Raw genomic sequence first — 21,016 nt, forward strand, 5'->3', positions numbered from 1 at the left:
TTTCTTTACATGTTGGAGAGCACAACAGTTGCAAAAGAAAATTTCATTGACTACACGAAATGAAGCTTATGATGTTATGTTCAAATCAAGCAGATGCACTTATGTCAATCAAATTCATAATGATACACCATTACATAATATTATGTAACCAAATAAATACATCAAAGTACATCATAAAGTATTTAGACGATAGTGTCATGTACATATATATATATAAGTGTTTCTACTTAACTTTTTATTATATATATATTTATATAGTTCGTTTAAACATCAGCTCAACAATGTTAGATCTGTAAATTTGCGTTAGCAAATATATTGTTCTTCCCACTCCGGGATTCGAATTCATTCTACTGATATATCGTGGCACCAAATCGCCTTGCACTATCTCCGACGCTCTAGACCACTCGACCACCTAGGCTCTTGTATATATATATACGTATCTGCTGATATCTATTCTAACATTGGACTCTGACTTCTTTTAACTGACTTTTACTGTGCTGTTTGTTGGTTTATTTCACTTTGCTAAAGTTATAAGGAAGGAATTGAGATCTCACTAAAAGTATGTAATCCCACCGCAGATAGTTTGTTTATCTGTCTTGGTTCATTTATATGTTTCATATTGTGACGTCTATTGTCGCTGACCTAGAATACATTATTGTTAAGGGGCAAACTGAAGCCAGCCACCGGGAACGGGATTTGTCACTGAGTTAAAGACCAATAAGTGGCCTTTGGGCTTTTTTTTTTGCTCGGGTTTTCGTCTTTTTAAAGCATTCCACGTTTCCATTCTCAACGTGTTCATATATTATTATGTAAATTATATTTTTTATACATTATTCAAAATTAAAGATATCGCTATCGTTTTTTGATCTGAAAGTATAAATTTTATGTTTAATAATTTCACGTTTCACATAATGCTACTTAAATCAACTTGTAGATTTTAAGCTATAATTGTTTGTTTGACAAACATTTGCTTAGTTCAAGAAACACACAAAACATAATTGAGGTCACAAGAATCTTCCTACGTTCAAGGTCTCATACTGAACTCGAGGTAATCCATCATTACATGCATGATTTCATGTACATGTATCTACCTTATATTTAAAAGTTAAGGTAGATACATGGTATACCGCCATCTTGGATTGTACAATTACAGTACAAAATCGGTCTAGTTATTTGCCCAAATCAGCAAATTTGGAAAGAGATTTGCAATTTAATGGTTAGACTGTTTATTTATATAAAGAAAACTTGTTAATTTATTGTATTATTCAAAATATTTTAACAAATATCAACCCTTTTGGTTTTTAAAATCATTTTTTCCCAAATGAGCCATTTAAGGGGAGATAACTCTTTTAGCACAAAATTTATACTGGGCTAATAGGGAAATTTTTTATTTTTACTTGTGGCAAGAAAACAATTTCGGTGACACCATGTTTTCTTTTTATTTTCGTAAAACATATTATAAAACCTATCTTCTCACAATTTATTTCAAAATTCTATCTCATAGAATTTTTTTTATGCACTGTTATGTGTTTTTTCATGAACAAACTAACCAAATTTAGGCAATTTTCAACGACTCATAGCTTGAAAAATAGCACGGTGACCCATACTTTTTATTATATTTTTGAAAAAAGCATAGATAAATCTTCATTTTGTCAAATTTTAAGAAAATTCTGTCTCAAAAAACATTTACTTATGATCTACCTTAAATATATTTCAAATGAAAAATATCAAGGTATTTTCATCTGTTATAGTAGACTGTCATCTAAGAATGTCTTAAGATCTGATCTATAAATATATCTATGGACATAATTAGGGATAATCTTAGAACCATCGGAGTCTTAAGACAGGTCTGAGAATGCACAACAAAGATCTGTTAGGACTATCTTAAAAATGTATTCTATTTCATTATTATGATAATATAAAATGCATATATTATTAATAAATGCACATGAAACAAAACACAAGAATGAAAATAGAAAAGAATTTAAAAGATTTAAATGTAAACGTCTTTGATAACTATTTACACCACTCGGTCGATGCAACTGCTGGTGGACGTTTCGTCCCCGAGGTTATCACCAGCCCAGTAGTCAGCACTTCGGTGTTGACATGAATATCAATTATGTGGTCATTTTTATAAATTTCCTGTTTACAAATTAAACTTTGAATTTATTGAAAAACTAAGGATTTTCTTATCCCAGGAATAGATTACCTTAGCCGTATTTGACACAACTTTTTGGAATTTTGGACCCTCAATGCTCTTCAACTTCGTACTTATTTGGCTTTATAAATATTTTGATATGAGCGTCACTGATGAGTCTTATGTAGACGAAACGCGTGTCTGGCGTACTAAATTATAATCCTGGTAACTTTGATAACTATTTACACCACTGGGTCGATGCCACTGCTGGTGAACGTTTCGTCCCCGAGGGTATCACCAGCCCAGTAGTCAGCACTTCGGCGTTGACATGAATATCAATTATGTGGTCATTTTTATAAATTTCTTGTTTACAAAACTTTGAATTTATTGAAAAACTAAGGATTTTCTTATCCCAGGAATAGATTACCTTAAGCTTAGCCGTATTTGACACAACTTTTTGGAAATTTGGACCCTCAATGCTCTTCAACTTCGTACTTATTTGGCTTTATGAATATTTTGATATGAGCGTCACTGATGAGTCTTATGTAGACGAAATGCGCGTCTGGCGTACTAAATTATAATCCTGGTACATTTGATAACTATTTGAACTATGATTACAAATAAGAATATTATTATTGAGCGAGTCGCATTCAGAGTGTCACGCTACAGTGTTAAGAGGCAAATCTCATGTATCTTGACTGTGTATAAATACGGAGTAATTCTACTACTTTACCACTTTATAAAACATCCTACAATTAGAACGATGTAAATATCACTCAAAAGGAGTGTCAAAAACTTCTGTACCTTATATTAAATTGATAAACGTTTGAAAGACCAACTTGAGACTAAGTTATGTCATGCGAAAGAACTAAGACATGTGGTAGCCCGTTTCTAAGATACTGTCAATAAAACAAATCTAAATCAAATAAACAATAAAAAGAATCAAACCGGAATATGTTTTTTTTATTTCTTTTCAGGACCAAATGGTTGTATTTGAAAATTACATAAGGGAAAAGATAAATGTGCAAAAAAGTCAATTCAAGAAGTGTAAAATTTATCTAGAATTTGTTATCATCTGAATTCTATATATTATGCATGTTTTACTGAACTTTGAAATCCTTTTAGTTAAAAAAGTAAAATTTTCCTATCCATATAAAAAATATACACGTTATAGATATTAAAAGGCATTTTGCGTGTACAAAGTGCTGGTGCATTTCTCTTTCATTTTTCAAAACTTGCCTTTCTTGGCTAAAATATTAATTTTGTTTGTAAATAAAATGACTTAACACACATATACTAGAATTTAAAGGGTTTGTAAATGAATAACCCTCGAAGTTGAATTTAAGGAACAGAAAAACATGAACACATGAATAATGGAATATTAAATCCTACGTATTGCGTTATCTATGCAGACATTTGTCTATTTACACAGTTTCATCAGATATCCTGAACTGAAATGCAGCTTTATCTTTATGGAATTATAATGCAACTTATATAATTTGCAATTACAATTTTGCACCTTGATAGTCCTCACATGTAATATCGTCAGGATTGCACGCATGAATGGATAAGCCTCCCCCAACCTTATCGTTGTATATTACTGATGGTGTGTCTATGCCCGACTTTTCATCTGCAATTTCCTTTTCAATAACCCGTTTACTGTGACATCCTTCGGACAGCCAACCAAGGCAAACTTTTGTTGAAAAAATACGATCGTACAGTATAGCACCAACGGCAGCTCCGACTAGATCCCCTATCCAATAAAGCTAAAGAATAAAAAATGTAACCAGTCAATGTATGCGAATATAATTCCTGTATGGTACAAATAAATATAAGCTGTTTCTGTATTAGAAAAGCAGTGATACTTTTCTTAATATATACTTTGAAATGAGATGACATCATTTTGTGTGTTGCTTCTCTTCCTTCCACAATAATTCAATCATCAAGCCTCTGTGTCCTATTGCTGGGTACCATGCATAGTCGCATTTGTTATTCTCGCTTATGATTATTCTGTTTGGGTTATTTTTGGAGAAACACGAAAATAAAGGCGTCCGGTTATTTCTGTCATCGGACGGACTTTAAAGTCAATTTGAAAGACAAGACTTCCGCTAAGGACTGTGTAAAATTACTAATAATTTTTAAAGGTACTTTGAACAGGAAAATTATTTACGCTTTTTCTGCATACTATCATCTATGAACATACATATACTATAAATAAAGTGTACATTTTGTATTTGCTATTTTCTATTATTTCAAAGTTAACTATCAACTGCGGTCAAATATCATGTAGAGATTATAGTATTATATCTGTTCATATCATGCATAGTATACAGAAAAACGCCAAAATAATTGAAATTAATATATAACAAAAAAAAAAAAAAAAAACGAATTTTGAAAAAAAAGGTGAGGCCTAAAATTTGTCCTGACCCCAAGTACAAGTCATTATTCCCATTATAAAAAAAATATTTTGCCTGCTACAGTTAATATACTTTCAACCACACTCTAAATGCCCGCGGGTGTGTTCTACGTAAATTGAAATTTAAAGTTGAAACAGGTACTATTTAAACCGTAAATTTTGCCTTCTTTAGGAACCTGCTAGTTATATCACTAAATACGGCAACATTTATTGGAAAGTGAGACAAAACATGTACTTACCTTCTATCATGTTCTAATATAACACAATTCGTCTACTCACCCACATTTTGTCTAACTTTCCCGTCATTATAGCTGGACCCAAATTTCGTGCCGGGTTCATACAACCGCCAGATATGTTCCACTGAAAAAGGATATTAACGAGGTGTATAATAGATAATACAATTAGCTGTGTATTTCAGAATATTTCTGATGGAATTTAATATTTTTGCTTAATCAAAATGACAACCTTGTGTGAGAAACGTTTACCATTTCTTCGTAATAGTCCTCACTTCTTTTGATTTGTTTTAGACACTCGATGTAAAAAGTATAAATTGATTTATACGAAATAAAATTGGTAAAGATAAATGAAGGCAACAGTGGTATACCTCTGTTCAAAAGTCATAAATTGATTGAGGAAAAACAAATCCGGGTTGCAAAATAAAACCGAGGGACACAAATCAACCATAAGATAAAAACAAAGTCACTACAAGGACACTAAAGTGCAACAAAAACAAACGACAACATACATAGAAATGAACTATTTGATAACAGCTACCATATTTCTGACTTGATACAGGACATTTTAAGAAAAAATACTGGTTGAACCTGGTTCAATTGCTAGTCAAACCTGCTGCTTAAGACAATTCTAAGACAGAATTTTGATCATTTGGTAGGCATGATGATCTTGAAGTATAGATTCAAATTAATGATCTTTTGTTTTTTTTCTTCTTTTTTTGAGCACTGAGACTGCACGGTTTAGTGATAAGTTTTATCATAATCAGCACAATGTTACTTAAGTTAAAAGTAAAAACTAGTAAATTATTAGTATAAAATATTAATTATTAGGATTTGTTAGAGTGTTGAACATATATGCAAAGAAAGAAGCTAGTTTTGAACTTATAATTATTACCAGATTTCCAAAAAATAAGCATAAGCTATTTTTTAAACAAATAATTAGAAATAATGTATTTAGAATTATATTAGAACCCTTATTTAAGATACCATAGGAACTTTTCCCATTGAAACATGCATATATTTATTTAATTTATCAACTTGGTTACATTATTATTTTCAGTGGTTTAGTTCAGACTCTAAACACTACTTTTCATAGAAATAGAAATAAATACTAAGATAAAAATAATATAACTCAGTAAAGTGTGCTACCTATTTGTTATAATTTGTGTGCATATGTTATTTTTTTTTTTTAAATACTTTAATGTTCGGAGCACAATGCTAACATTATTCAGCCAAATATACCTCTTCTTCCAACGTGAAAAGGAAGGTTGAGGCTCTCATCCAAATTAATGGCATTGTTTAACATGTAAATTACGTGTTTAAGTTCCTATTTTTTGTACTTCTTTCTTTAAATCTTAACGTTTACTGTTTATCCATTGTTGATTATATATTATGTCTGTTTGGTTTGCTCACATATTGTTGCAAATATGATGGAAGTATATGTGACTGTCATACACGTAAGGTTTTTTTTTACATACACTCATATGCGGCTTAGCTTAGCGAAAGGTAGTGCGACGTAATCAGTCAAACAAACTTTATTAGATTAACTCTCTAAGGAACGATCGTTTCCATTGGTCAATTCAAACCTTCGACCTCACAGCTTCGAAAATAGAACACACATACTATAACGTTGAATGGACTGATTAATATTCACGTATCTGGTCAAGGTCGTTTAAAGCTTCCATCGACATATTCTCATACATGATTCCAATCACAATTCTAGCTTTTATAAATGTGCATGTGAAATTCATTGGTTTTATAGTTTTCTGCAATTGGTAGTAAAGTTTAAACTTTAAAATCTTAACAGTTTTCACATCTAAATATTCAATTTAAATGTCTCATCTAGATCAAGGGACGACATCAAAAGTTCAATGTAGGATAAAAAAAAACTAAATTCATATATTTTTTCATTTATTCCTCCCCCCCTTGCTTATCCTGCATTTTCTTTTACTCAATGGACTCGATGAATTAACGTTGTATTTGAAAAATGAAACCGTACTTTTCTACAAACACTTCATATTCTTTTCCAAGTTTTATGTATTCGACATAGGATAGCGATTTTTTTCTGATTCCGTTTACTTGAAGAAAAAAAAAATCCCGAAATTGTAAGTAAATTCATAACATGTAACCAACCATGCTTTGTTAAGAAAAAACGGAGATGGCCAATCATGGCACAGGGGATGATTAAATGTAGTTTATAAACTCCAACGATATACTTCATTAGGTTTTGCTATTCTCGGTTGAAAAACGAACGTAAATTATATATTGTAAATATTTATAGACCGTTGGTTTTCCCGTTTAGATGGTTTTACACTAGTAATTTTGGGGACCTTTATAGCTTGTTGTTCAGTGGCTCCGTGTTGAAGGCCGTACATTGACCTATCATGGTTTACTTTTATAAATTGTTATTTGGATGGGGAGTTGTCTCATTGGCATTCACACCACATCCTCCTATATCTATGTAAATAGACACAAACAGTTTTTAAAAAAGTGTTTATTCATTAAATCATTCAAATGTATCGATAGAAAGGTGAGTTTCTTTTTGTGCATGCATTTAGTCATCCTTAATTTCTTGATATTTTGTTTATCAGTTTATCATACACGTTTCGTTTTGTATTTCATTTTATATACGAATACATACTACGTATACTTTAGCGGAAAGTTCAACAATGTTATGCAGCTTTATTCTTACAGTATAAAATTGAAAGATAAATGTTCATCCATTTAAAATCGAAAACAGTACATTTATATTTAAAAAAAGAAGATGTATGATTGCCAATGAGACAACTATCCACAAGAGACCAAAATGACACAGAAATTAACAACTATAGGTCACCTTACGGCTTTCAATAATGAGCAAAGCCCATACCGCATAGTCAGCTATAAAAGGCCCCGAATTCAAACAAGAGAATTGTTCCTTATAAACTACGATTTCTCACAAGTATTAATTTATTATTTAGTTCCACACATGCATGAGAAATAATCTTCGCCGATGTAACATTTCAATTTATTACAACAACATGCCTTCACTGAATTCATTCAGGTGCACCAATGATACGATTAAAGTTATTTTGTTTCTATCTTTGGGGGACAATTTCCTCCGTTTATGGTACGCTTATAGCTACATTTTTGTACTGTGTGTATGTTTTATAGCATGAAAATAATAAAAGAGTAATGTCAGTGAAACCACTGATTAATGATTGTAATGGATCAGTATTATGAGATACTTATTATAAGTGACTACGACATTGTTAGGATTATAACCTATCGTCAGTATGAAAGAAATTAAAAGTGGTTCATATATTCATCCGTATAAAAGCGGCACATGTATTTTATTTTATCCTTATATTTCTCATCATGCCGGGTACAAGATAATTGAGTTGCTTCATGCAAAGAACTTAGAATATTACTTAAAACAAACTATCAGTATAATATTTCGACCCCACTATTTGAAGTTAATAACTATCAGTATAATATTTCGACCCCACTTTTTGAAGTTAATAAAACATTTATTTATTTCTTTTGACCAAAGGTTTGTAAACTATACAAATCATTGTTTTTACGTTCGTAGTAACATAGTAAATTCCATTGTCGGTCACCTGTGTCAATTCACATGCACACTTATTACATTGTTGTTGTATTTAAATCTTTCGGCCAATGAAATGAGACGTAACAAGTTGTTTGTTTGTGATACGCCAGAATGTTATCAATGAACTATCAAACGCTAAAGTCGACTGCATTTCAGTATAAATAAGGCCGTTAGTTTTCTCGTTTGAATTGTTTTACATTGTCTTATCGGGGCCTATTATAGCTGACTATGTGGTATGAACTTTGCTCATTGTTGAAGGCCGTACGGTAACCTATAGTTGTTAATGTCTGTGTCATTTTGGTCTTTTGTGGATAATTGTACAGTTTATTACTATAACGCTCAGGCACATATGTGTTTAACAAGAGCAAAGTATTTCAATGTGATTTAAAAACTTTATAAACAACATAAGTAAAAGAGTTCCGGAGAACTCTGGAGTAGAAATCTATTTTCGAAGATAACTTAAAATGCGAATGCACTGCAGTGTGGCACCGTTAAAGTTCACAATTCTTCTAAAGTACACAACACCGATAAAGGCAACAACAAAATTCTGTCAAAGTCCATAACGCCGCTCAAGTCCACAAACTTTCCGCAAAAGTCCACAAAAACACTGTTAAAGTACACAACAACAAGTTCCGCTAAAGACCACAAAAAACAAAGTCATTTTGTGTACTTTAGCGGAAAGTTTGTGGACTTAAGCGGTGATTTATTGTGAACTTTAGCGGTGTGTTGACTTTAGAGGAATTGTGGAATTTAACGATGCCACACTGCACATTTAAAAATGTTATATCGAGAATTCGTTTACTTAAAAGTAATAATTCACAATTTTAATATTTTTATATTTTGTTTCTCATCTTTAAAAATACAATGTTTTCCATAAAACACCATATTGACAATTAATCCTCGGTGGTTCGCCTTTATATGCTACCTTGGCCAAAATAATTATGAACGAAACACATTAGTTAAACTGTAATCAATTACAAAGATAATCTCGTTTAAACAAATAAGTGGTACAAGCATTACGTGTATTGCACATTAACATAGACATTTTTGTTATGTAAAATTGATAACATTTTAGTTCTACTTAGTTGGGTACATTATTTGGTACCAAGGTGCTTTTGTACGAAAGCCGAGAAGGATCATTCAAAATTCAAAATTCAAAATTCAAAACTCAAAAATCCTACATTAATCTATCATAATTCCCTGTGCTTACGAAAGCCAAAAAAAAAAAAAAAAGAAAAGATCACACTCTACACTGTAATATACTACTGAAAGCTATTTCAGAAAGTTTGTTTAAGAACACGAATCCATTGAAACAAGGCAAAGGGTCCGTTAAACTTTCATAGGGATACATCCAACTTTACCATTTGAAACCCTTGGTAACACAGCGTCCTTGCAAGTAGCAACCCTCTATCAAGAAAATAGGAAAGGACACCCGAGCCCTATACTACTACAGCTGGAAATGGAACGTTCACAATGGAAAAATTGAAATCATCGCTTTTTCGTAAAGTTTAAATATGCATGAAATATTTACCACTAGAGGGTAAGCAAACAACAACAAATCTCTTATAAAAATTAGTATTTGTTATTAAAATATGTATATACAAAAGATAGATTTTGTGTATCGTTTATCAAATTCTGATAATTTTATGTTGTTAGATCAACAAAATTCGTGTTAAGTTTTTGACGATTTTTCTTCATGTTATTTGGGAGTTACGGTCTATGATTGACGAAAGATGATACTTTTGGCATTTACGTATGTAATTCCGTTTATTACGAAAGAGTATTAGTAGTCCGGCCGATCGGTGAAAAAATTGCTCAAATAATGAGGAAAGCACCAATTTTTGCATGATGGTACATTTTTGTGTACTGAGCAATATTAGCTATGGACCCACTCTCAAAATTCAATATGGCGGCTTATTTAAAGATGGCTGCCGTACGTTCTAAAATATTTTCAGTATTGCACAAACCACAGTGGATTTGATGCTGGGTGCACAAAAATCAACATATTTGAATGACTTGGTGTACTTAGCAAGATTTTGTTTTGATCTATTTTTGAAATACAAAATGGCGGCTATTTTCAAAATGGCCGCCTTGAAAAATAAGCAAATATTCATTATTGAGAATTGACCTGAATATAAGCATTTTATTGATGTTTAGTGTCATTTGGTATCTGTCCCAGTTCTGTCCTTTCTGATTTTGCCTTGCTTGTCGTTTTATACACAAAGTAGTAGCTTTCATAAAAAGCTGCAGTAGTAGCTCTCATTAAAAGCTGCATTATTTGTTGTCTTGGGTCATACATAAATACTGTGATTTGGGATTTATCTGCCTTAAGATATTATTCAGTGCCTGTCTTATCTTTTGGGTCGCAATATTTTGCAATTTGAGACATTAAACTGTGAATTGAGAATCAGTTAAACACATATCAGTGAAATGGCAGGAATTGAGGACAACAAGGACAAGAACATTGAAATGGCAGAAACTGAATCACTTGGGGATATGGAGAAACCTACAGCTGAAGACGCTTTAACAGAGGACAGCTCAGAAATGACTATTAAACAATTGTACCAAGAATATTTAACAGATAGAAAATCCAATGCTCAAAGAACAGCTGAGATTTAACACAATATAAAACAGAGCGAAGCGCGAATATATAAAATATGTGTTGGTCTCATTACGTTTCAAGCTGAACAGAAAGAGGCAATGAATATTAATAACAAACAGATGAAAGCAATATCTCAGCAACTTCAGCAGTCTGAAGACAGGATAGAACACAAGGCTAGTAATGATTGCTTGGCGGAATTGATGATCAGACCAATAAGATATTCAATGTTGTGGTGAGACGAATGGACAAGTTGACAACAACTGAGGAAGGAGACACAGTTCTATTTAAAAGTGCATTTGAACAGCAGGGTACCTTCAAACAATTGGCATCTGTTGTAAATGAATCAGTGGACAATCGAAATAAAGAAGTTAATATTTTTGCAATGGACACATCATCTAAGCCAAAATTTGACCTTAGCCAGTACAACACAAGTTTACCAAAAGTACACAACAAAATCCATGCCGTGTGTCTTTCCCCAATTGTAGTTCGCATGAATTATAAACCGCGCCAACTCTGTTGAAGGTGTCTTCACCTTTAGTCAAACGTCCTATGTAAGGGCCCTTGGCCCTGCATGAGACAATTCAAATTATTCAACAACAATCTCCATTTAAGAACATACTATTAACCTCTAGTACTAATCAAGGATACCAGCAAAAGGCTTATGTGTCTTCTAACGCACACTAACCATCTACTATAAGTGAATAATATTTGGTTCAGACCAGCACACCGTTACAGAAACAATTGGTTGCAAGTGGATTCTATCAAGTTTCTCCAATGCTGAATGCAGTGCCTACTTACGATATCATCCCCGTCGAGTCAATGGCAAATCCCACATTTAACACTCCAATTATGACAACCTCGTCCGCTTCTGGAGCTCTAATATGCTTCCCATAACAGCTAGTTGACTCCATTGACCGATCCAGGAAATGGCAGAGGATGGAAAAATAGTGTGACCATACCTTATCTTCAGACTCTTCACTGGAGAGAGAATATACCCGATGGCAAGAAAATCTGTGTGCAAGGGACCGGAGCCGAAGTCCACAGCTGCCAAAAATGCAAAAACTCAATTGAAGAGGATCCATCACTTGGGAGGAGTTCATTTACCAATTTGAACGAACTGCCGGTAGATGACAATGGGAAATCAGGAAAAATGTGTGTAGGCCCCAGATTACCAGGCCGATGTTGGCTTTGAGTACACTTGCGTGGTAAACACAGATGATGATTCCAAGGCCTTAAAAAGCATTCATTTGGAGCAGCGCTTCAGCAAGAAAGACGATCAAATCAGATTGGAACCAAAACATTCCGTCGAGGATGTAAAGAAAAAGATTCTTCAAGGCATGTAATAGAGAGGAACCCAGAAACATCCAACAAGGCGTTAAAACAATTGAAAACCTCAAAAGCAAACCAGATGGCGATATATGGATAAAAAGTGCCAATTATGACCATCGACAAGTCTACTTTGCTGATGGCGCAGTATCTCCGACCGATAAAGAAAATATGAGCAGTCCTTTAGATTATGAGTTGCATAACCTCACACAAATTGTCACAAAACTAGCTGATGTTATGCTTTCAACTAATCAGCATAACTTTGGATTGGCCGATCAATATAAACTCGGTTTTTCTGATAAAAAATTCATGGAAGATCACCAGTTCAATGGAAGATCACCTGATCAATATAAACGTGGAAGATCTCTTGAGCAATACAATAGCGGTAAATCGGCAGATAGAAGTACACTCAAGCTTAATGACGACCAATCAGCAACACCCCACTAAGCTAGAGATCATATAGTCCTTAAAGACAACGGGTAGCATCTCCACGGACAAACTCCAGAAATCCCGAATATTTCAGACAACGGTCACCTTCACCAGGATACGGAGCTAATCAAAGTGTAACCCCAACAATAGAGCAAAGGGTCGGGCCAGTAGGACAACTCAGATTCCAAAGTCTATTGGCCATGAAACATCACCTTATCACAAAATCGAACAGAGGCCCACTGCCTCGTTCAATATTGTCATCAGACGAATCATTTGAAAGAGCTTAGTAGTACGAGGTACTATACATGACCAGAATGTGAACATGATTGTGGACACTGCTGCAATGATAACATTAGTAAATGAGAAATTAATTCCGACAGAAAATGGAGATTTGGAGAACGTAACGCTACGTGGTTTGGGTTAACAGCTTGTTATTGGGAAGATTAAAAGGAACGACTCTCGACATTAATAGAGTAAACATATAATGGGATGTGTGCCAAGAGCCATTAATAGACGATGTTATACTTAGGCTAGTTACTTTGGACACACTGATCGCAGTGATAAACCTGAGTACTCCCACAATTACCATCAACAATAAAGTGATAAATGCGCCATTTGTTAATAGTGGAAACGAGATTTTAACTCAGCTAGTTTGCATAAAACGAACCATCACAGTTCCGCCAAATTCAAACATGACTGTTACCATTAAAACTAATAAAAGTGCTGACCAGGAGTGCATTTTAAGACCGTGCTCGCTGAAATGTTGCAAATTGGTTACGCACGTAGTTGGAAAAGGAAATAGTTGTCCCTTAACTATTTTAAATGATGGCCATCATCTAATTTGTCTGAAGAAAGGTACACCTATTGATTACATAGAATAATTTGACGATGTAGTGAGTACGGCAGATGAAAACGCGATAAGTGACGCAAGACGTGGCATTGAAGAGAAACGAGACAAGGTGCCCTCGGCACTGCCTCAAAGTTCAGATGAGTTACCTACTATCCCACCTTTTCAACCGACCTATATTAACGTCAATCGACTCGTTTCAACCAATTTCATTCCAACCATTAAAACTGAAAGCGTTTAAAGAAGAGTTACAATAACATGTAACATATTGATCAACATTTTGAATTTCACTATTTGTTTTTGTATATGCAGCTATATTTGCAACTTATGTGTTATAGAAATACCCAAATTATTTGTTCTATTCTTTAGAATTAATTGATAACAAATTCAAGAACATAAAGTCCATTTTTAAAGAATCAGTACTTTAATTTCCGAAATTATATAGAATATCTTTAGGACAATCCTAAATTTTATACCGTTTTTCCGCCATCTTGAAAATGGCAGCCATATTGGATTTTTCAGAGTGGGTCCATAGCTGAAATCAAAGAATATATAACCAAGAACTACTATGCAAAGTTTCATGCTTTCCTCATCAAGTAAGCAATTTTGCTCTATATCTGCACCAATCGGCCGGACTATAGGATCATCCTTTATATGATCAGCTTTAATCTTGCAATTTCCAACTTTAATTTTGGAATTATCAATTTTAATCTGGGTGGAGGGGTTAACTTCGATTTTTTTTGGTATGGATGTGCTATATAAAAGAGAAGATGTGGTATGATTGCCAATGAGACAACTGACCACAAGAGACCAAAATGACACAGACATTGACAACTATAGGTCACCGTACGTCCTTCAACAATGAACAAAGCACATACCGCATAGTCAGCTATAAAAGGCCCCGATATGTTTGTCTGAAACAATGTACCCATTTTTATATAATAGTAACTTATATATGGGACCTTTATTTATATATTAAAATTGTGACCCGCCATGACATTTCAAGGCTTATAGAGGTAGAACGTCATTGTTAGAAAAATTATAAACATCATAAATATCGAGATTCAATGAAATACGTATTTGTGAAGAATAGAACACTCTCCATGGCTTCTTTTTTGCGGACGCCGAACTCTACATTATATATAAGTTTTTAAGAAGTTTATCGTTGAAGTGAAAAATATTGAATCTACATTTTAAATCGGTGCATACAAAAAAATCAAAATTCTCTGCTCTATAGATTTTATTTCATAAATGGAGTCTGAAACATATCCATAATATATGCACCGTATCAAATGCATATAAAATAGAGCTAAGAATTGTTTGTATTGTAGTAAATCCAATTCTTTGAAATTTTATTCAAATACGCTATTGAACATTAAAGGGGCACTAGCTACGAGATATATAAAAAATCTTAAGTTTGATTTTTTTCTGTTTAATCAATAATGAAAGTGAAATAGTGAAATAACAATTAGCTTTTTGCAGCCAAAAAGGTTCAATTTTGTCAAATTACGCTAAGAAACATTGATAATTAGTTATTCACTTGCAAGTGAATGAGTCGACCTCTTTAAATCCGTATTCATGTGAACTTCAATTTAACCCCTAGCTAGAGATTGACAACGGATGCATTGTACGTGTACTGGTTATTTAAAGAAAAAGAATGGCAACAATGAAAGTGAAACTACGGTAAATCTTTTGATTACCAATTCGATACACATAAAATCATTCTTATACGGTTAAAAACAATGAGAAACATTTATTTTTAATCTATAAAATAAAATCAAACAGACCTATAAAAATCCAATTGCACGTGTTGGTTTAATCTATTCATATCTTTATTTATGTTTTCATCACTTATATGGTCATCTGAGGTCAAATCGATAGCTTATTAGATGGCGTCTGGACTAAAATACACACGAAACGAACCTATATATTATCTACCCCATGCTCGGTGAACTGTTTATTTTAGACTGTTGATAGTTTGGATAAATGTTTTACATTGTTATAAATCAAATATGAGAATTTGAGTCAAATCGGTGACCATGAATTTGACAGCTAGTGCCTCTTTAATAAGAGCCAATAAATACAATAATTTTGTATTTTATAAATTAGTGCCTTCAATAAACAAAAGTCGCCATAGAACAGTCCCATTGTTATACTTGTATTCGAAATGACTCGTTTCATGCTATTACAACAAATATGTCATAATAACAGTGTACGTATAGGAGCCAGGGACAAAAAAGGGGACAAAACTATTACTCCTTCCATTTAAGACAAAAGTTGAAACTAAAAAATGAAAATGAAAGAGAACAATCACTAAATGTTAGATTATTACATTGTCACTTTCAGAAGTTTGCCTCCCCCTTTTCCACACACAAATTTGTTTTCAAACTTATCCATTCTAATAAATGGTCTATTTCTATACGAAGGTATACACAGACAGACGTTCCGCCGGAATAATCTCAGCTACAGCGGAGGGAGCATTAATTTTAACGCTTGCATATCCGTCTGTACGTCCGTACGTATTCATGGGAAAATTTACAACTTGGGAGTTTCCGCAATTTAACTTTATTTTGCCTCAAACAAATGCTATGAAACGTATACACAATGCTAATTACCACTAAACTGAGATCAAGTTTAAATTTGTCTGGCATCACTTTCACCGTTAAAGCGCATTTATAAATGGAAAAAAATGTTTTACATTTGTCGTCTACGCGCTCTAACTTTATTTGCCTCAACCAAATGTTATGAAAGTTACATACAATGCTTATTCTTGTGAATTTTTAACTTATAGTGTCTTTGCTAAAACAGAACCAACATTGAAAGATCGAGTTTTCAGTGTTTACTAAATTTCAAAACATTTTCACCAGTTTCAAAGGCGGTTTCGGGTTAAAGAAATAACAGAAATAAATCAATAAATAATCATTAAAAAAAACAGTTGAAATTTTATATTACAATCAAATATAGTATGTCAAAACTATGTAAGCATCCTCTACAATGAAAGAAAATTTGTCTTTTCGGACACAATGCGAAATACTTAATTTCTTACAGCATAAAACTATCAATGTGTTCCCTGTGTGGATAAAAACGCTACGATCTCCATTCATAGCCTGCCTATTCTCTAATTCTACACCTGAAAATAATTCTCATTCACTACACCGAAAAGTGGACGATATATTTTTTTTGTTGTATACATGAGGATGGTGCACATTCTGTATGTGCCTGTCCCAAGTCAGGAGCCTGTAATTCGGTGGTTGTCGTTTTTTGCTGTATATCAAATTTGTTTTTTCGTCTGAATTGTTTTACATTTGTCATTTCGGGGCCTTTTATAGCTGACTATGTGATATGGGTTTTACTCATTGATGAAGGCCGTACGGTGACCTATAGTTGTTAATTTCTGAGTCATTTTTGTCTCTTGTGGAGAGTTGTCTCATAGGCTATCATACCACATCTTCTTATTTTTATATTATGAAAGATTCTCAAGTCATGAAAGGAAGAAAAGAAAAAAAAACCAATCAAATAAGGATTTTAGTGACTCTCGATATCTTTCTCTCCCGTAGTAAAATTGATAACAAGAAATGTTTCACTTGTCTGACATAATGTCGGCACCTACCCTTTGAAAAATGTTCTAATGTTTGTCTGTGCACAATTATATTATTAATCTACGGTATATTTTATCAGATGAATTGATCAAATTAAGACAATATTTGTTGTGTTTGGATTGCAACCGCAATAAAACAGGATTATCTTTCTTGATTTGAATTCTGAATTATGAATGATCCTTCTCGGTTTTCGTAGAAGAGTAACAAAAATTATGAATTCAGGTCACTAAAAGTATGTTAGATATGTAACAGGTAAAAATAAACACACCAGCAAATTAAACTGAAATATATAAAGAATATCATATGGCTTTTTCAATATCGCATCCGTATCAACCCGAGACACCAATATAATCCCAAGAGCTCTGCTCGAGGGATTATATTGGTTGAGGGTTGATACGGTGTGTGATATTGAAAAAGCCATATCATATACACTTTATTATATACATATACCTCAAGTAGATGTTTTTTTATGTGATATGACGTCACGTTATATAGATAAGGAGGTTTGAAATGACGTCATACAGATTATAGGTTTGACATGACGTCATACAGATTAGGGATTTGATAAAGCCGTTGCAACAGTGACTGCAATCGATGACGTGACGTCATACAGATTAGAGGTGTGATAAAGCTTTTGCAACCGTGCTGATATCGATATCATCACGGGTGGCTGATACAGCATGCTTGCCATTGACTGTATTACACATACAATTTATCTGTATTTACCATTAGGTATATAATAAATTATATTATACTATCGTTGTAATTCATATACGACGGTAAACTGGCAGGTATATCGACCCAACTGGTGTTTTAATCAATACTGGACATGCACACAAAACAATATCTAGTAAATATTTATCGAAGGTACCAGGTCTACATAATACGCTCAGATAAAAATAGTTATAAAGCCAAAAAAGAAAGGGTGAACTTTGAGAACATAAATTTACAAAAAATTGTGCCATTACGACTAAGGAAATCTATGCAAAAGATAATAAGAAAATCCTTAGTATTTCTAAAAAAATCATACTTTTGTAAACAGGAAATATGACCATATAATTGATATTCATGTCAAAACCGAACTCATCTACTCCTTAGTATTTTCTTTCCCTCTTCATTAAAGTTTTCTTTTGTAATGTCAGTCATCTACATATTGGTTGACATTTTACATGATTTACATTTAGAATGAAATCCATAAGTTATGTTTGCTGTTTGCTTTTAAAAGCGAGTCATAGTTATCAAAGGTACTAGGCTTATAATTTGTTAAGCCAGACACGCGTTTTGTAAGACTTATAAGTGACGCTCATATAAAAACAGTTAAAAAACCAAACAAGTGTAAAGTTAAAGAGCATTGAGGACCCATAATTACAAAATGTTGTGCCAAATAAAGCTAAGGTAATCTATACCGGGGGTAAAAAATTAAACTATAAAAATGAAAAGTTTAGATGTTTTTACTACAATACTTTTTTCAAATATAATTAGTGACATATATGTACAGCAGGCTTAATATTTGCTAAGGGCTACAAAATCCATGTACTGGTATTTCTATATACATTAAAGTCCGATAGAAATTAAACAGTTTACGGCTTATAGTTTATTACGATTACAAACAAGGCACAAAATATGTGAACAAGAGCAACATAATTCAATATAAACATTAATAATTGATCAAACTGTATGAGAAAAGCGAAAAAGCAATTGTCTATCACTATAGATGAAACGACAGGTTGTCAGATGTTGTAAAAATTTTCCAAGAATTTTTCTGTGTCAAGTTAATTTTTTTATAGGTACTATCCTATCGTCTATGTACTTTCCAACTTCTTTTGAGACGACATTATATGGTTTAAAGAGATAACATTTTCTTGATACGCATATGGTTACGAATACTTTATTAAACCAATTATCAGTCCATAAAAGGACGTCCTTGATGAAATTATCACATGTAACCATAAATAAAGATCTCATAATGAAAATATTTATGATACTACGGATTTAACTAAAGCACTTTTTTCTTATCTCGAAACATTAAAAACAAATCAAATCCACAGTTTTGCATAATTCTTTATGTTCACACGAAAGAAGCCACATCTATCTGTTTCATGTTTTTAGATGTTTGAAATTATTACATATTTCGAAAAAGCAGAATCCCTCATAACGTGTCGATATTTTTCGAATACTGAATATTCGATCATTTTCAATTGAAGTAAAGGAACACAATTTACTATTTTTGTTTTTATCTTTTTAAAATTTTCTCTAAATAGGAAGTTAAAGAGCACTTCTTCTCATTTGTGTGAGGTACCTCTGTAGTTTCCAAATTCTTCACGGCATTAAGATAGATTTCTCTTTTGAAAGTATCCTCAACAATGAAACAAAGCTATTTACCATTTTTCCTTTTGCATTCAGATTTACAATTTTCACGCAAACGATGGAATATATTTGATCCGCTATTCACACTAAAAGACCATTATAAGAAAAAAGATCCAACAAGGAATGAATTGTAATACTTACCCCACTAAACACGTTTATCGACACAAGAAGACCTATCATCAATGGAGCAAACCCATGTACATCATCTCTCCCTTCATCAGTCATTGCAAACGTTCCAAAAAGCATCATGAATGTTATTATCATCTCACAAACAAAGGCTTGTCCATCACTGACGTGTGGATTTGGGAGAATAACGCCAAAACGTCCACGTATTTGTTCATCTGTAATCGCGTAGATGATTCCAGCGCCTGATATCGCACCTAATGTTTGACATACTACGTATAAAACAAATCTGACGGCTGAAATTTGACCAGTGACAAAAAACCCCATGGAAATTGAAGGATTGACATGTCCACCACTAACCTTGCTGAAAATAGTTATTGCCACTGCTATATAAAAGCCAGTTTCGAGTGCAACATGAACACTAGAAACTGGTTGCTGGTCCCCGTTTAGGATATTACATCCAACACCGTAAAACCCCAACATGAAAACACCAAGGAACTCGGCAGCACATGCCCGATACAGAGAAAGCGATTTAATATCTTCTTTTTCTCGCCTCAAGTATTCCCTCCAAAATGTGTCCGTTTTAGTTTTGGCCATCGTAATCTAAAATGTTTAATTATCTACCAACTTCATTATTACTACATTTATAAAGTCTTTACAGTTTGTCAATTTTGACAATGAAACAAGTTAAAATGATAGTCCTTTTAAACTGTACGGAATATTATTACACATAATATTTAAAATCACTCACTATATCCATTATTATAACCAATCATGACTGTTTATATGTATATATCATTATTATAAAGTAAAATAAATTTCGGATTTCGTTTCTAACAAAACGAAGTAAAATCATTTTCGTTACACCTAACACATCCATACGCAAATTAAGTCATCCGATTCTTCAATGAAATCTCGAACAGAATAAATCTGGTTGTCACACACATGTTTTCTTTTGTATATTTTCACATTGTTTACATCAAATTATTCAGTCATAAAAACAAAATTCCGAACATCAAGTTTTACAAATGTATTAATATTTAATAATATTTTTAAATGCATAAAGAATGTCATTTCGACATATTCTTAACACGTATGCGTTAAATGCTTATAAATAATCCGCATGATATTATAATGTGTATGAATGTCAAGTTGTAAGACTTAAGATAAGTATTGAATGTGAATTTAAATCTACTACATGTATTTACTAAAGTTGAGCATACACATGTTTATATTTGTGTAAACACAGTTGAAATAGACGTGGATATTTGTCTTTATAGTGGTCATCTATTGGTGTTTATATCAAATAAAAAAGTTAGAGTTTTAAAGTATAAGATATTTAGGATTT

At 32.8% G+C, this 21,016-nt stretch overlaps 1 protein-coding gene across 1 annotated transcript; it reads right to left on the reverse strand.

Annotated features, from left to right (window-relative positions):
• Nucleotides 1-3,079: 3,079 nt before the first annotated feature.
• On the reverse strand, nt 3,080-20,783 carry LOC143064087 (aquaporin AQPAn.G-like). The gene is made up of 3 exons (XM_076236637.1): nt 19,687-20,783; nt 4,833-4,913; nt 3,080-3,903 (listed from the first exon to the last, which is right to left on the reverse strand). The coding sequence occupies exons 1-3, from the start codon at nt 20,263-20,265 to the stop codon at nt 3,643-3,645; spliced, it is 921 nt and encodes a 306-aa protein (XP_076092752.1). The 5' UTR covers nt 20,266-20,783; the 3' UTR covers nt 3,080-3,642.
• Between the last annotated feature and the right edge of the window lie 233 nt (nt 20,784-21,016).

Source organism: Mytilus galloprovincialis, chromosome 2 (assembly GCF_965363235.1).
Source record: "Mytilus galloprovincialis chromosome 2, xbMytGall1.hap1.1, whole genome shotgun sequence".
Taxonomy (NCBI): domain Eukaryota; kingdom Metazoa; phylum Mollusca; class Bivalvia; order Mytilida; family Mytilidae; genus Mytilus; species Mytilus galloprovincialis.

What these genes read in the sequence shown, in the direction of transcription:
- LOC143064087 (XM_076236637.1), bottom strand. Translation starts at nt 20,265, where the DNA reads ATGGCCAAAACTAAAACGGACACATTTTGGAGGGAATACTTGAGGCGA. An exon ending in CGATAAACGTGTTTAGTGGG is followed by an intron (nt 4,914 to 19,686) that starts GTAAGTATTACA and finishes ATCCTTTTTCAG; the next exon opens with TGGAACATATCTGGCGGTTG. An exon ending in GAAAGTTAGACAAAATGTGG is followed by an intron (nt 3,904 to 4,832) that starts GTGAGTAGACGA and finishes TTTATTCTTTAG; the next exon opens with CTTTATTGGATAGGGGATCT.